We start from the raw sequence: 17,845 nt of genomic DNA on the forward strand, positions 1-17,845 counted from the left end.
CTTGAGGTCTGAGTTTTCTCAGGTCTTCATCCCCTTTTTATCCAAAATTCAATGATAACATGATCGCTGCCTCCTAAGGTCCCAGCCACCCTTACTTCCGCAACCATTCCCTCCCTGTTGGTAAGAATTAGGTCCAAGATAGCAGATCCCCTTGTTTTCTCTTCTACCTTTGGAAGATAAAGTTGTCAGCAAGTACGGATAAGAATGTGTTGGATCCATTACTTTTACCTGAGATTCCCAACAAATGTCCGGATAGTTATAATCTCCTGTGATCACTATATCATGCTTTTTTGAGAGCTTGGCCATCTGATGTAGAAAGAATTCCGCCATATCTTCTGCTTGTCCAGGTGGCCTATAGTAAATGCCTACAATCGTGTCCTTTCTGTTGTTCTCTCCTTGTATTCTTACCCAAACAGTTTCTACAGAACTCCCATGGTCTGAAGCTGGAATCTCTGTAGAGATGAATGTTTTCCTAACATACAATACAACACCTCCTGCCCTTTTTTAATAAGGTCTATTTCTTACTGGTCATGTGAAGGAGGCCTTATACAGTAAAGCCGGTGGCACACGGGTGTATTTGCACACACAATATACAGATTATAGAACCTATTGATTTCAATGGGTTTGTTCACCAGCATGTATGTTTCCTGAGGATTTTAGTTGAAGAATAAACCAGCGTACCGTGCTCTATTCTCCTGCACATGTGCACAGCAAGAGGTCTCATAGAAGTAACATAAGAGGGTACATAAATTTACACGAAATATGCTAGGAGATGCGTGAAACACTGCGCAATTGTGCAGGAAAAAGAACACATCTGGAACGTGCAGAAAAAGCATCTTTAATTCTGTAAGAACACTACACTGGTGCACATAGGCTTATATGACGCTGGCATAAATGACATCTTCACTACATCCTGTGGTCAGTAGGATTACATTTGTATCCAATTTATATAGTTTTGTAACATTTTATTACTTTTGCACAATAAAAACAATTTAAAAATGGTGTCACTGCATTCAAAGATCCGGAACATTTGTGTTTTTCTGTCTACAGAGCTGAACCAATGACCGACTACTATAATTGGCCCAAATATAAAAGCAAACAATTACAATAAAAGGTCCGGCCTCCTCCACCCCTTAATAGCCGGCCATCTCTCACCTTATTTCCCTTTCGCTGGTGACGAAACCATGAGATGTCAGAGGAGAGGGAGAAGTATAAAATTCCCCTGAGCGGTAATCACCAGTAAATGTAATTGTATCCTTAATATCTTATGGAGTATAGATATAGTGTAACACTATACATGTAGTACCGTAGTATCTTATTCTGAGCATGTGGTGCGCCCGGTATGGTCCGGCACATCCTAATGCCAAACAGTTATATTCCTGGAAACAAATTTTATATTAATTTAAAAAAAAGGCCCGGCCTCCTCCACCCCTTAATAGCCGGCCATCTCTCACCTTATTTCCCCGTCGCCGGTGACAAAACTAAACAATGTCATAGAAGAGGGAGAAATATGAAATTACACTCACCGGTAGTCAGCGGTAAATGTAATTGCAGCATTAATATGTTATGAAGTCTATGTATACGGTGACACTATACATAGAGTATCATAATATCATCCTATATTGGGCATGTGGTGCGTCTGACATGGTCAGGCACATCCTAATACCATACATAAAAAGAAAAAAAAAAAAGGGTCCGGCCTCCTCCACCCCTTAATAGCCGGCCAGCTCTCTCCTTATTTCCCCGTCATCGATGACAATACTAATAGATGTCATAGAGGAGGGGGAAATATAAAATTACACTCACCAGTAGTCACTGGTAAATGTAATTGTATTTTTAGTCATTTATGGAGTATATATAAAGTGTAACACTATATATATAGTACCATAATATCAACGCACTCTGGGCATGCGGTGCGTCTGACATGGTCAGGCACATCCTCACACCATACATATTAAAAGAAAAACAAAGGTATACCACCTGTATGCCAGATGTAGACATGGCAGTAATCATCCAGCTCGGTCTGATGGAATTGCTGGGCTGCTCCTGATGACATCATCTGTGTTCTTCTGCTTCTCTTGATGGTCTTCTTGGGGCTTATGAGATCTGGCTCTGATGATCTTAAAGAGCCGGTGTGCTGTCCAGGGTTTTCCAGTTAGTGCTGACAAATGAAAACCCTGTGAATAAGGCCTGGTGGTCTGCCGATATGGCCGAGTGGTGGGCTTCTGCTGCCTCCATCCTCTTGAGATTAAATGGTCTTGAGCCGTGCCGGATGTTGTTTGACTATAAGAAGAGGAAGCATAGGGATTTAGCTGGTATGATAACTTCTCATGACAGCACTGGATTACAGTTCAAAAAAACAAACTAATTCCTGTATAAAAATTTATCACCCTAAAGGCAAAGTCAGACGAGCGGTTTTTTTTTTGCTTGCGCCTATGTGCGCAAAAAAAGGCATGTCTGATAGAGCCAGTGGCTCCCTATGATTTGTTCACATGTCTGTCTTTTACAGGCGCAAAATATTCATACTTGTAAAATATAGGACATCCGTGCCCTGGGTGGGTCCGTGCGACGCAGAAAGATTCCCCATGGAGAGTCCCCTTATCACTGAACACTGTGACAGCACTGTCACAGTATTCAGTGACAAGGGGACTCCCTGTGGGGATGAAGCTGTCACAGCTGTGGCAAAGGACCATGATGCCATCCCATTGCTTTCAATGGGGCCGTTGCTACTGCCGCTGGCCCCATTGAAAGCAATGCGATGCAGTCAACCCCTACAGTGACTTTCGGGGTAGGGCTTGAAACAGAAGCTGCTGTAAAAAAAAATGTGTATGTGTATATATATATATATATACACACACATCACCTCTCTGCTGCTGTGCAGCTCTGGCGCATGTTCTCGCTGACTGCCGGCACTGCTCTGAAGCACTTTCAGCTGGCCGGGGATTTAAAAATCCCTGCCTCCTAAAAGAGCTGTGTCTGATTGGCTGAGCGCTCAGCCAATCACAGGCAGTGCTCAGCCATTCATTGAATGACAGCTGAGTGCTGCCTGTGAGTGGTCACAGCGTTCAGCCAATCAGAGGCAGCGTCATTGAAAGCAATGGGCATGGAGCTACAGTCAGGTGCATTTTGCACATGCATGCAACACTTTTTTTTACGCAAAAAGGACGCTCGTCTGACTGAGCCCTAAGGCCAAATGCAGACGGCCGGGGAGGAATCCGACTGTGAGATCTCGTAATGGAATCAGACCTTGTTCCCAGCGGTGACCCCTGGCTTACCTGTCTGCTGTCTTCTTTCTTCGCTGTAGATGTGCCGGCTGGTGCGCAGCCACACATGCGCAGTGCAGAGCTGTTGCACCGGCGATGATGCAGATGTGTGGCAACTCGCTGTGGGATGGGCAGCTTCCATTGACTACCATGGAATTTGCCCGTGCGAGCCTCACACTAGAATAGGACATGCTGCGATTTTTCCCCCGGCAGCAGAAAATCGCAGTTTCTTTCCGCTCGTGGGCATGGAAAAGTGTTTTGCTTAGCATGTCCTATGGGCAGTATTTGCTCCAGATCCCGCAGTGCAAATACGCCCGTGGGCATTGGGCCTAAGACTACTCGCACACGGACAAACTTAAACTTGTGTCTAAGATTCTTACATGGAACTCACATCAGCCGGCACACAGACACACCATCCATGCGCTGTCCGATGTGCCGGACATCACACATTATCATGTGCTATTCTTGTTCAAAAATGAGACAGGAATGGGACATGTTGTAAATTCTATTTTCCATGAACTATTCATACGAGTAGAAAAAAGTCCCCCGTAAATATACCCGTTCTAATGAATCCGTTTCATTTTTGTCCAACTTTCTAACCAAACAAATCGGTTCGAAAGTCAGATGGAAAAATCTCCCGTATGAAAGTGGCCTAAATCAGGTTATTGTACGTTATCACTGATAGTCACAGAAATTCAAGTGTTCTTCCTAAACAATATTACAACCTAAACATTCAGGACATATACAGTATATAGACCAAGGAAGCTGATAAAGGTGATATTAGGGCTACAGCCCACGTCTAGCACCATAGTGAGGCATAGACATATACAGTATATACACCAAGGAAGCTCATAAAGGTGATATTAGGGCTATAGCCCATGTCTAGCACCATAGTGAGGCATAGACATATACAGTATATAGACCAAGGAAGCTGATAAAGGTGATATTAGGGCTACAGCCCTCGTCCAGCACCATAGTGAGGCATAGACATATACAGTATATACGCCAAGGAAGCTCATAAAGGTAATATTAGGGCTACAGCCCACGTCTAGCACCATAGTGAGGCTTAGACATATACAGTATATACACCAAGGAAGCTGATAAAGGTGATATTAGGGCTACAGCCCACGTCTAGCACCATAGTGAGGCATAGACATATACAGTATATACACCAAGGAAGCTCATAAAGGTGATATTAGGGCTACAGCCCACGTCTAGCACCATAGTGAGGCATAGACATATACAGTATATACACCAAGGAAGCTCATATAGGTGATATTAGGGCTACAGCCCATGTCTAGCACCATAGTGAGGCTTAGACATATACAGTATATAGACCAAGGAAGCTCATAAAGGTGATATTAGGGCTACAGCCCATGTCTAGCACCATAGTGAGGCTTAGACATATACAGTATATACACCAAGGAAGCTCATAAAGGTGATATTAGGGCTATAGCCCATGTCTAGCACCATAGTGAGGCTTAGACATATACAGTATATACACCAAGGAAGCTCATAAAGGTGATATTAGGGCTATAGCCCATGTCTAGCACCATAGTGAGGCATAGACATATACAGTATATAGACCAAGGAAGCTCATAAAGCTGATATTAGGGCTACAGCCCACGTCTAGCACCATAGTGAGGCATAGACATATACAGTATATACACCAAGGAAGCTCATAAAGGTGATATTAGGGCTACAGCCCATGTCTAGCACCATAGTGAGGCATAGACATATACAGTATATAGACCAAGGAAGCTCATAAAGGTGATATTAGGGCTATAGCCCATGTCTAGCACCATAGTGAGGCATAGACATCTCCCATTAGTACTACTATGACGTTATAACATACCAAGCTGAACCAATACAATTTCTGCTTATACTCACTGGTACAGGAATGTGTGGTGGTCGCATCTGCAGGGCTTCTACCAAATCCCAATTGATATGCCGGAAAAACCTCTGGGCTCTGATGTCACCGTGGACCCCTAAGCGCGTCGTAGGATCTTCCCGGAGGAGCTAAAAAGGAAAAAAATATAATCTAGTGCTTTGAACTATTATTACTGTCCTGGTCTAGTATAACATGTATTACATAGAGAATATATTCACCTTCTTGATGATGTTCTTCGCCTCGATGTTGGAGGCATTAAATCGTCCTCGATGATACTTGGACCTGCTGGTAACCATGATATTTAGAATGATACCTAAGGCATACCAGTCGATGGCAGCATTGTACTCCTCCCCGCTCAGCATCTCAGGAGCCATGAAGTCCAGTGTTCCAGCATATCCGGAGGCTGTGCGGTCTCCATAGATGTCCTCGAGGGCCAACCCGAAGTCGGCGATCTTTAGATGGCCCGCTGAAGTCACCAGGATGTTATCCGGCTTGAGATCTCTGTGAAGTAGAGGAAACAATGGTTTATTCCCATTCATACTGCTAAGAGGGAATCTGTCTTATTAGCTGATTTACTTTATAAGTATATGAAGATGTTACCTAATGTGCGCACAAACATCCAGAATTAATATATCTAAGTATGTTTTATATCAGATTCCAAACCATCTACTATAATATAATCTGGGATTACAGAACCGGCCTGAGTCCATCACACCTAAAAAAGACAAGAATATATTTACCGGTGGACGATGCCCTTCGCATGCAGGTGTTGGATACCGCATACAAGTTCCGCTGCGTAGAAACTGGCATGAAGGGGAGAGAAGAGAATTAGTATCTGGAGGCTGACAGAAAGCTCTGAAAAACACATAGTACAGAAGAGCAGAATATCCACCATGTGAGGTTATTACTATAGACTGCAGGGATCACACATCTCATTCTTCATGCTACATGTTCTCTAATCCTATCTTATTCTGCATACTACAAACATGGGGATAAGGACTCCTGCACAGGGCAGCGCCATATGTGTTTGTGTTATAGATCAGTGGGCTCTCTGTGCGACACCCTATAGAGCCTCGAGAAGATATATCATCCACCGGAGCAATGCAATATAATGTTACATGCGGTGGAGCATGGAACTATTTTTTTTCTTTTTGCAGATTAATGGCCGCCAAACAGTGCCGATATACAAGAACAGCCATTTCCCTGCTTTAGGGAGTCCAGTACTATGAATAAAGCATTATATTTGTGGGCCCTGTTACAGGTTTTACATTGGGGCCCAGGAGCTTTAAGTTACGCCTCTGCGTTAAGGCGTTAAGTGAAGTTGGGTGGCCCAAGATAAGCTTTTGCACCCGGGCCCATGAGCCTTTAGCTACGCCCCTGCTAACATCCTATAGATGGAGGGTATAGTTGCAGCTTCTGAGTATAACACTCTATTCTATGTACAGTCCCTTAATGAATGGAGTCCATCATTGGAGCTTGTATGTGGGCAGTAAGGCTAGCAATCTAAAGGTTCCTTTACACAGGACTACTATAGGTTACATAAGCGCCCAACAGCCATTTCATGAAGAGCCGCCCAACTATCGCCCCTGTGCTTTACAAGGAGTGATAGTCGTCCTGTGAATGGAGGCTGAGCGGTTGAAGATCATGCTGACCCGCCGCCTCCATTCACAGTAAACAGGCAGTCATGCATTGTAGAACGATTGCCGGTTTACACGGCCGATAGTCGCTTGGTTTTTAGTTCTGCTAAGTGACTCTGACCAGTGATCGATTTCTCGCTCCATACCCAGTACACGGGACGGCTATTGCCTGAATTTGCTGCTTCCAGCGATAATTGCCCCGTGTAAGGGTAACTTCACTCATGTACTGTCCTCTTCATGTATGACCTACAGGGAGATGTTTATTAGCTTACGACTACATTACCGTGCACAGGGGCTGTCGAGACACCCCTTCCGCTGTAGAAGTTCATCGAAGTCTCCGCAGTTGATGTATTCCATTCCGAGCAGCACCAGGTCCTGCCATACAGAAGAGCGATACAAGAATGTGAATGTCTAGGATCAAGTTACCAAATGATTGCAGCGTCTTCATTCTATACAGACAGGAACTATCAGAGGTTGATCCAGGGATTATTCTGACTGCCATTATGGAGTCGGGAAGGAATTTTCCCCCCAAAAGGGCTAATTGGCTTCTGCCTCTTGGGATTATTTGCCTTCCTCTGGATCAACAAAGCTGACCTAGATGAACCTTGTCTTCATTCAGCCTCACATACTATGTTACTATGTTATACAGAGGCCATTCTCAGTTATTTCTCCATCATAGATGTAGACTATATGACGACGGGGGGGATGGGACAGTTACATGTATGATGGATCAGTAAGCTTAGTACTGGTGATAATAAGGCTGCAGCCCGGCCCCAGGAGAGGTGTAGCTTATACCTCATACAGCAGGCGTTCTCCATCTAGTTTCACTAATAATGTACATATAAGGTTTTCATGTTTGCATCATAGAGAAGACGCCATCTCAGTCGCAGTGGCATCCATAGACTATGTACAAACCGTTTGCCTACATTCACAGATTTTTTACACAAAACCCTTTTTCCTTTAACCCCTGAAGGACCGCCCACTTTTCATTTTTTTATTCTCACTTCTTTATCCCTATTTTCAATACATACATTTTTTTCGCCATATGAGGGCTTCTTATTTTGCGAGATGGGTTGTGTTTTTAATGGTATCATTTAGTCTACTATATAATGTATGGGAACATTTTTACATTTGTAAGTGTGGTGAAATGATAAAACGCACTGATGCCATTATCCTGCAGATCTTACTGTGACATAACGTTATTCTGTGGGTCGGTACGATAATGGCGATTAGCAAGCTTATATAGATTTTATTAAGTTTTACTACTTTTAACCTGGAATATTAAATTTTCAAAATTCTTGGCACCAGAGGGATATTAATTTAATTTCTTTTATGGCAACCAAACTGTACTGATCTTTCATTGGCTGCAGTTGTCATGTGGTTTCCTGTGACATCATCTGTCACAACCATCACCGGGAATGCAGCGGGCTCAAGGGCTGGATCCCGGAGGCTGCAGAGGGGTAAGTCTATCAAAATTTATTGTTTTAATACAGGGGGTCTTATTGAAGAGTTGTCCAGTAACTGGGCAACCCCTTTAATTTCAAGTCACACAAGCTGCCATTCAGCATGCTATGTGAGAGACAGTTACAAACTAATTACAATGAGAGCAGCCTGTATTGTGGAGAGGGGGGTCTGCAGACCCCCAGCTTAGGAGCCTGGTTGCAAATAGTAACTATTCAATACCATGATGCTCTGAAAATAAGACCCTGTCTTATAATAATGTTTGCCCCAAAAGAGGCACAGGGTTTTCTTTTCAGGGGATGTCTTATTAATACTAAGCTAGTTGCCATGGTCCGGGTTCCTCCCGATGGTCTGCAAAGTTCCGTAGCTCCACCGGGCTTCCTGCACTCCTTGGCCGCTGACAGATCATCACTTCCTGTTTGCAGCGTTCATAAATCCCGCCTCCAGGAAGCGATGGCTCTGATTAGCCAGCGAGCACTGCTGTCAGCCAATCACTGCAGTGCTCTTTGAACCAACGCGACGGCTGGTGAGTTCAAACGCTGCGGAATTGTTACGGAATTTCAGCTACGGAATGTGCACCGACATTCTCCAACAATGTGCAGTACATGTAAATGAGAGGGCTTTTAACAAACCCCATTCACTAACAATGGACACAACCTGCAGTGGAGGATAGTCATGCAGCATGCGTCATCGGTCACAGGAAAGTCATGGATCTTCATTGTGGATTTCATTCAAGGCAATGAGTGACATCCGCAGTGAAAATCAGCAGATTGACCCCCGATGTTTGCACGTACCCCTGTGGTTCGCTTCTATGTTTGTATTAGGTTTTAAGTGGTTCAATTTGTGTCTATAGTACTTTGATTAGAGTTCTTGCACATGTGTAGCACCCAGTTTTTGGTATTTTCGGTTGTGCTTGTTACTGTTGTTCACCTCGACATCCATAGACTCACGGCTCCTATATCCCTGTACAGATATCCTAGGACATTAATAAGCATAGCATTGTACACCTACAAACTGAATAGCGGGCATTCATTATAATAAAGGTATTGTATATTTAACGGCCCCTCAGTGGAAAGTGGGGCCCATTGTGACTATTGCTATGTCAGCCCAAGATCTCTGTGGATGGAAATGTCTTACTGTTGCACGGCTCGCAGATACTTTGTATCACTACAGCATCAGGTACATATACTGGTATTTGTTCATTTGGAAGTAGTCATAAATGTACCTTTGTCTGGAAAGCAAATTGTCCATGTAGAAGAAAGGGGCTGCCAGATGCAAGTTGTAGCACCCGCCGCTCCACCATCACGCGGTCCTCTCCTTCGGTAAGCAGGCTTCTCTTGGCGATGACTTTCACAGCAAACTTCTGCCGAGTAGAGTTGTCTTCTGCCAGCACCACCTAGAAAAATAGTCATTTATGAAGAGGACAAATAGAGCAAAAATCGGAAACTGATCTGAAGGTTGGATTCACAGTGCAGGTTTGCAGTGCGGATTCTTCAGCGCAGCTCCATAGCAATCTACAGTACAATGCATCTGGATGGAGATCTGTGTAACAGTAGGGAATTACATGTTATGTGGTAATATTAATGCTGTGTGCAGAGCAAGAAACATGTGAGGAGAAGACGCATTGTAGTTCCATCTTACTAACAGGGTCTCAGACAATGATCATGCAGCTTTGTCATCATCAGCCTCTTGTAGGATTCTACTATATTAGAAGTATCGCACGCGCTCTAGACTTTACATTGTGGACCGTTGGAGAAGCCAAAGTATAGAACCTCTTGTATCAGAACAATAAAGCAGAAGAGCCTGAACACATCACTTCAGTGTTTTGCGCTCTTCTCTGATGCATCGTATACATTATATATACGATTAGATATACCTGATGGATAAGGCTATGATACCCCTTGAATATCATCTAAATGAAGTCATTACTGTAACAATCCACAGATAAAAATCCATATGGAAAAATTAGCATGTTGTGGATTTTGAATCCTCATGTTTCAGAAATCTGTGACTTTTCTCCAGTTTTCACCCACTTAATGTGCTATATACTGGGTGGATGCACCTGTGATTCCACTGCACAACCTGTTTCACATTCCAGGTACTGTATATGCCATGTGCAGGCACATCCTAATTCCATATATACATGTGAAAGTCAGTCCGTCCAATAGTCCAATCCATATTTCAGCCCCATTTGTGGTGGCATTCTCAATATAAAACGTGTGCTATAATACAAATATTTGTTAACCCCTTAAAAGGGCTGTTGGAGAGTTTAACTATTAGTAGAAGTGCAGATAGCGCTGTGAACATTGTAGCAGCCTGGTTTGGTACTGCAGACAGTGAATTCAATGGGAGCTTTGCCTGCAGTACCAACCCAGGCCTCTGTATTATGGACAGCGCTGTCTGCTTCCAGCACTGCCAGCAGGCCCAGTCATTTACTGCATAGCAGGAGTTTGGGGTTTATATTATGTCTATATAACTTTTTATTCATGTATTTTTTGGGGGGTGAGACCTAGAAATGTCAACATTTTTGGGGGGTTTTGTTTTTACTGACTTTACTATGCAGCATAAATCGCTTGAGAACATTATACTCCGGATCAGCACGATTAGAGCAATACCAAATTTATACAGTCCTAATGTTTTACTACTTTTGCAAAGAGGGGCATACATTGAACTCACAGGGCCCCACAGCAGAACTCAAAATTAAATTAGGGACAGCATATCTATAACAGCGGCTCAGCTCTAGTATACCTCTAATACAATCATATCATAGAGATGCTAGATTCTACACTGTGATAGTGATTACAGTGCTGTTACCTCCAGTGATCACATGTGTCATCTCCTCTGATTGATGACTTCTGCTTTCGTTTTTGTTCTTTGTCTGGGCCCAGAATTCCACTAAGATTTCTTCTTGCCAAGATTCATCCCTGCACATTCCCCATCCTACCACTAGCTCTCACTATCTCTCCATAGTATTGGTGTCTCCTCTGTGGCCCCAGAAAGTACCGCTGTGCCCTCTCTGTGTCCCTACAGACTACTGGTGTCCCCTCTGCGGTGCCACAAACTACTGATGTCCCTTCTGTGTCTTCCCTTTCCCCTGAATGTCCGACTAGCAGGTGCAGCATAAATCCCTTTGTAACCTGCTGGTAGGGGGCGCTGCTCTCTCAGGCTTCTTATACACAGCTGAGCGCGATATCAAGTCATGAAACCCAGACTGATATTGCACTCATCAGCGTGTGATTTACCCAAGGACCCGAGGCGTTTTTCTTTGGAAACGCCTCCCATCACTTCAGGAAGAGTGCAGGAAGGAAGTGGAGAGGAGAAGGCGGCTTCTACACTGACGGATCCAGACCAGCAGGAATGTAAGTTCCAGACTTGTGAAGGGGAAGGGATGTCCGCAGAGGGACAGGCGGCGGGTCCTACACAACCCGCAGCAGTGACATCGTCTGCTTACATTGGAGACACATCATTGTTTTCAGACCAGAAATACTTATTTAAAACAATATAAATAATTTTATGAAAATTCCTACATTCAAAAAAATATTACATTTTTATTTTTTAACAGTCGGCTGTTTTTTTAGGACAAGCTGCAGTTTTTAATGTTATAATTTTTTGGTTCATAGATCTATTTGATCGCTTTTTTTCCCATTTTATATAAGTTGTGATGTACAAAACTACCCATATTGGGCAATTATTTTATATTTTATTCAGCGTTCACTATGCCAGGTTACATTTTTTTAAAATTGAAATTGTTATGTATTTAGCAATACCAATACTATTGGGGGGGGGGGGGGGATTTGTAAGTTTTTTTTAAATAATAAGGGACAACAGGGGAGGAGCTTTTTAAAATAGTTTTTACATTTTTATCAAGTAACTGCTTTATCTGAGCGTAACCGCTCATCTCTAGTTATAAATATTAGTGGAAAAACGAGTAAACCAGAAATAGTCAAGAGAAATCACACTGGCATGTTCATGTCAGTAATGCCAACCACACTATATAGATATGTTGGAGTGTGATTCATATAGAACCATTGCAGTGGTAGGTGTATATTAATACTTACCAACTGGCCTGAAATGTTCGGGAGAATCTAGGAAGAGAAGGCAAATGACCCGGGCACCGAACCTGTGAATTACACTCACCGCTCTCCCTCTGCACCCCTCTTCATTGTTGGGCATTGCTGGCAAGTGAAATGAAGTGCAAAGAAGGAGAGAAGACTTGTGGTTTCGTTTTTGTTCTTTGTCTGGGCCCAGACTGCCACTAAGATTTCTTCTTGCCAAGATTCATCCCTGCACATTCCCCATCCTACCACTAGCTCTCACTATCTCTCCATAGTATTGGTGTCTCCTCTGTGGCCCCAGAAAGTACCGCTGTGCCCTCTCTGTGTCCCTACAGACTACTGGTGTCCCCTCTGCGGTGCCACAAACTACTGATGTCCCTTCTGTGCCTTCCCTTTCCCCTGAATGTCCGACAAGCAGGTGCAGCATAAGTTTCTTTGTAACCTGCTGGTAGGGGGCGCTGCTCTCTCAGGCTTCTTATACTCAGCTGAGCGCGATATCAAGTCATGAAACCCAGACTGATATTGCACTCATCAGTGTGTGATTTACCCAAGGACCCGAGGCGTTTTTCTTTGGAAATGCCTCCCATCACTTCAGGTAGAGTGCAGGAAGGAGGTGGAGAGGAGAAGGCGGCTTCTACACTGACGGATCAGGATCCAGACCAGCAGGAATGTAAGTTCCAGACTTGTGAAGGGGAAGGGATGTCCGCAGACGTAACCGCTCATCTCTGGTTATAAATATTAGTGGAAAAACGGGTAAACCAGAAATAGTCAAGAGAAATCACACTGGCACGTTCATGTCAGGAATGCCAACCACACTTTATAGATATGTTGTAGTGTGATTCATATAGAACCATTGCAGTGGTAGGTGTATATTAATACTTGCCAACTGGCCTGAAATGTTCGGGAGAATCTAGGAAGAGAAGGCAAATCACCCGGGCATCGAACCTATGAATTACACTCGCCTCTCTCCCTCTGCACCCCTCTTCATTGTTGGGCATTGCTGGCAAGTGAAATGAAGTGCAAGGAAGGAGAGGGGAAAATAACGACAGGTCCGGGGTTTGTATACAGGTCTGTATAAGGTCTGTGTGATGTCAGAATAAAGCAGGGGAGGGGTGACGGCTAGTCAGGTGGTCTGTATAGAAACACAGAAGACCACATGGTCCATGTCTACCATTGTCTACCATTTCCTTATCATTACTCTTTAAATGGGTCCTATAGACTGTATTAAGTCAGTTCTGGTCTAGGGTTTGTACTAAGTAGGGTCTGATCTGATATTTGTATTCATTCCCTAAAGGGTTTTCTGCTCTTTTTTGACTGATGACCTTTTCCCTAGATAGGTCATCAGTACCATAGTTGATGGATGGGCATCTGCTGATCTGGACCCCTGTCTATCAGCCGATCGTCCGTCCCACTGTCCGGTGTAGTAGGCTGGATGTTGTGATCACTGGTCAGAGGAGGAAGTCTGATCTCGGAACATGAAATGTAGGAGCAGCGTGGTGCTGCCATTGATTTCAAGCCAGCGCTCGGACTACGACCATTTTACTGATGATGAACTATCCAGAGGATGGGTCATCAGTTAAAAAAGTGCAGAAAACCCCTTTAGTGACTAGTCCCTTTAAAGCCATAATGACAAACTATTTCCAATTCTTTTCATTGCCCATTCCTAGAGCCATAACATTCAAACAGCCGTACTAGGGCTTGTTTTTTTGCATACATGTATTATATAACTTTTATTAAGGTTTTTGGGGGAGGGTTGAGAAAAAAATCAGACATTTTGCCATTGTTTTCTGGATTTCACTTTTCAGGTCAAGCATGCAGAATAAATATTGTGATACATTATTCTCTGGGTCCGTACGATTCTGGCAATACCAGAATTTTTTGTGTTTTGCTATATTTGTACAGTATAAAGACTTTCACGTTTCTGTCGGCACCTCCCAAGAGCTATAGTGTTTTTATTTTACCACCAACCGAGCTCTATGAGAGCTTATTCTTTTGCAGAGGATCTTTAGGGCTCAATCAGACGGCGTATTTTGCTGCGCATCTTATTTGCATCTGCGATCTGCATCTATTAGAACCAATGCTTTTCAATGGCAGTGGTCACATGTCTGGTTTTTACCAGCGCACAAAAATGTGCATTGGTAAATATAGGACAGCGGATCTTAAAACGCAAATAACTACGGTATTCAGGATTTTTTGGATGTGAAACTCTTGAATCCAGGGGTTTCACCTGTGGTCAATGGGGCCAGCGGCGGCCCCACTGACATACAGAGAAGATCGCGATCCTCTGTTATAGCTGTGACAGCTGTGGCTGAGGATTTCTTCATCATCACTGAACACTGTGACAGCTATGGCAGAGGACTACAATGCTATCCCAATGCCGTCACAGTGTTCAGTGATGAGGGGACTCCCTGCGAGGATGAACAAATCCTCGGCCACAGCTGTCACAGGACTGCCATCTTCTCTGTATGTCATGGGGCTGGGGCTGCTGCTGCTGCCGCTGACCCCGTTGACCACAATGTGAAACCCCTGCATGTGACAGCATCCAGGGGTTTCACATCCTAGGAATCCCCTGCTGCAGCTGTCACAGCCGCAGCAGGGGATAGCGGGCAGCACACTTTAGGTGCACATAAATGCAGCAAAGTGCATTTTCTCAGCGTGATGCCCGCTTTGGTCACGCAAATATTTGTGCATTTGGGTTTTGCGCAAAACAATGCGCAGCAAACAAACGTCCGTCTGACTGAGCCCTCAGTCTTCATTTATCTCATTTTTGGAAAAGATAATCACTTTTTATTACGCTTTTTCTAGAATTTTAATTAATAAAATCTGCAATTCTTTTTTTTTCAAGCTCTTCACAATATGTCAAACCCTTATATTGTGCAAAAATAATGCCAGTTTCAATAAATCCCTGTGTGTATTACTTATTGGTGCGAGTCAATATGCAATATGTGTGTCATACTAAATGCATACAAAATGTGGGTGCCAATCATTCAATATGAGGATAGTTGAACATGCATATAGTATAATTATCACGTCGGTAAGGTACCATGTCATATTCAGTTATTGTACAGTGGAAAAACCAGATAATTTCCCCCATGGCGGCGAGCGTAGTTGCGCATACAGACAGGTGAAACCGCCCTAATAGGGCTTCTCAAATCCAACCCGCAAAGATGAAATATGCTTGAACATCACAAAGATGCTAATAAAACTCTATAAGACCCTCGGTAATCATGTCACAACCATACCCTCAAGAGAGATCACATTATAAGATCATGGCGTCGGCATTAGGAGTCACTTACATCACACAGTCCAAATTACATAGATACACATCGCCAAAAAACTAACATGCCAAAACATTTAAAGAGGGTCCAGAGATGAGTAAATACAAGAAAAGTCACGCAAAACAAGATAATACAAATGGGAGGCCAAGACAGCAGAGAAAAAAATATTTACTTATCATTTAAACCCCGCCCCCTCCATCACCCCACCCCCCCCCCTCCCCACAGAGCAAAGTAGAGTCCAGACATGATCTTAGGCAAAAGATCTAAAAGTCCTGAGGACAGTCATAGTGCAAATCTGAACTGCCAATTTAGACCAAGGAATTTTCTTCTGAGCCCATAAAGGTCAAGATCACGAAGTTCCATCAGTCCAACGGACAATCCACCAATGATTCCAAGACGTGACAAAGGAGGGCCAGAAAGAAGCCAGAACTCCAGCGGTCAAGGAGTATTACCAACGGGATCCCAAAGAGGCAGCCCCCAAATAGGTAACCTGAGGGAGAACACAGAGAGGAGACCTATAACAAAAAATATACAGAAGTGTCAAAACAAATGTATCAAACAAACAATTAAACAAGGAATCCTGTAAATAAGAGATCTTCATGGATCCTTTATGGGCCAACGATTTGTAAATACCCACCTGGATTCATACTCCTTTATATCGGTCATTATGAATGTAGCAATAGTAAGGGTGTGTGTGTGTGTGGGGGGGGGGGTGTATGGCGGGGGTCACACATGGATGGATTCTAATTGTGGAATCCATGATCGTCCTTAGAACATGCTGAAATAGGATTGCTGAAGAGGGAATATTCTTTTAGGAGATCTGGTCTGTGGTTTCAATTAGTTTAGGGGTCTCAAGGAATTTGTATCTATTTAGGGGTGTATATTTAAGGGATTTAAGGTGGTCTGTATTTGCTTAGGGGGTTGGGCTTGGAATCTGCATATATACATATGCACTTATTTTGGAACATTTGTAGCACAAATACAACTACATGGATATATATTTTTTTATTTTGCCCCCATTTTTTGTTTTATTATCATTATTTGGACTGTTGACTAATTATTTTATATTAGTAAATGATACAGAATACATTTTTGGGAGCAAAACATATTTCTGACTGCAAACTGCCGCAATTTTAGCATATATAGTAGTGTCATGCAGGAATTGACCCATTTTGACAGTAAACTGTCAGAAAAAGAAAAAAAAAAGGTTAACTCACCTAGAAGAGCTGTCCGTGGCCAATCAGAGGCAGTGCCCAGCTGTTATTGAATGACAGCTGAGTACTGCCTCTGATTGGCTGAGCGCTCAGCAAATCAGAGGCAGCACTTTCTGGAGGCGGGGAGAAGAAGACTGCTGGGACTGGAGAGAAGAGCCAGGCGGCTCTTCTAGGTGAGTTAATCTTTTTTTAAATTTTTTTCGAGAGCTTGCTATGATTATCAGGGAAGGGCTTATATTTCAAGCCCCTCCCCAAAAATCATCACCGCAAACCTACTGCTTTCAATGGGGCCGCAGCAGTGCTGGCCCCATTGAAAGAAATGGGAAAGCATCATGAACTTCTGCCACAGCTGTGACAGCTGTGGCAGAGGATTTCTTCATCCCTGCGGTCCCCGCGGGGGTGAAGGAATCCCCTGCCATAGCTGTCACAGCTGTGTCAGGGGAGCAGAATGTTCTCCCTATGTTTTCGATGGGGCTAGCGCTGCTGCCACTGGCCCCATTGAAAACAATGGGCGATATCGCAGATTCTTCTTTGCGATGCGAGATTACAGTGAAAACATCGTAAATGAGAATGAAACCGTTGAAAATCGTGGGTTTCATTATCCTGCGTTTTCACTCTCTCTTACATCGCAAGGCGATTGCATGGCAAGTGGGTGTCCCCCCTACGGGTGCCAACAGTCATGCTATAGAGGCTGCAGAAACGCAGCGGTATATTTTACTTTAGGGCTCCTACTCTCTTGTGTTTTTGTAACCCTGCGATATCGCTGCGTTTTCTAATGCGATTGTCAGTGGGACTTTCTAATGTTAAAAACGCATCACAAGTTTGTGCTTTGTGATTTTTGTGCGATGCGTTTTTAACATTAGAAAGTCCCATTGACAATCGCGTTTAACAAACGCAGCGATATCGCAGTGTTATAAAACCGCAGCTGTGTGGGCGCCTTTACAGCGCAAATGATGTGGAAGACATTCAAAAATCTCATCCATATGAAATAGACAATATCCACACAGAATCTGCAGAGTATTTGAAATACATGCCGGCTCTAAATC

General features: G+C 43.5%; 1 protein-coding gene and 1 long non-coding RNA gene across 2 annotated transcripts; both read right to left on the reverse strand.

Annotated features, from left to right (window-relative positions):
* Nucleotides 1-1,421: 1,421 nt before the first annotated feature.
* LOC136586774 (protein kinase C delta type-like) lies at nucleotides 1,422-5,693 on the reverse strand. The gene is made up of 3 exons (XM_066585032.1): nucleotides 5,373-5,693; nucleotides 5,154-5,282; nucleotides 1,422-2,283 (listed from the first exon to the last, which is right to left on the reverse strand). Exons 1-3 carry the CDS (start codon nucleotides 5,691-5,693, stop codon nucleotides 2,122-2,124), a joined length of 612 nt encoding a protein of 203 aa, XP_066441129.1. The 3' UTR covers nucleotides 1,422-2,121.
* Nucleotides 5,694-6,705: 1,012 nt separating this feature from the next.
* LOC136612031 (uncharacterized) lies at nucleotides 6,706-11,082 on the reverse strand. Its single transcript, XR_010790339.1, has 3 exons — nucleotides 11,067-11,082; nucleotides 9,478-9,648; nucleotides 6,706-7,166 (listed from the first exon to the last, which is right to left on the reverse strand). It is a non-coding gene; the product is annotated as an uncharacterized lncRNA (long non-coding RNA).
* Nucleotides 11,083-17,845: the final 6,763 nt, after the last annotated feature.

Source organism: Eleutherodactylus coqui, chromosome 1, assembly GCF_035609145.1.
Source record: "Eleutherodactylus coqui strain aEleCoq1 chromosome 1, aEleCoq1.hap1, whole genome shotgun sequence".
NCBI classification, from domain to species: domain Eukaryota; kingdom Metazoa; phylum Chordata; class Amphibia; order Anura; family Eleutherodactylidae; genus Eleutherodactylus; species Eleutherodactylus coqui.

Coding starts and splice junctions, on each gene's coding strand:
- LOC136586774 (XM_066585032.1), bottom strand. CDS start 5,693: ATGAATGGGAATAAACCATTGTTTCCTCTACTTCACAGAGATCTCAAG. Junction 5,283..5,372: donor CGAAGAACATCATCAAGAAG/GTGAATATATTC, acceptor TTTCCTTTTTAG/CTCCTCCGGGAAGATCCTAC. Junction 2,284..5,153: donor CACCACACATTCCTGTACCA/GTGAGTATAAGC, acceptor CTCTTCTTATAG/TCAAACAACATCCGGCACGG.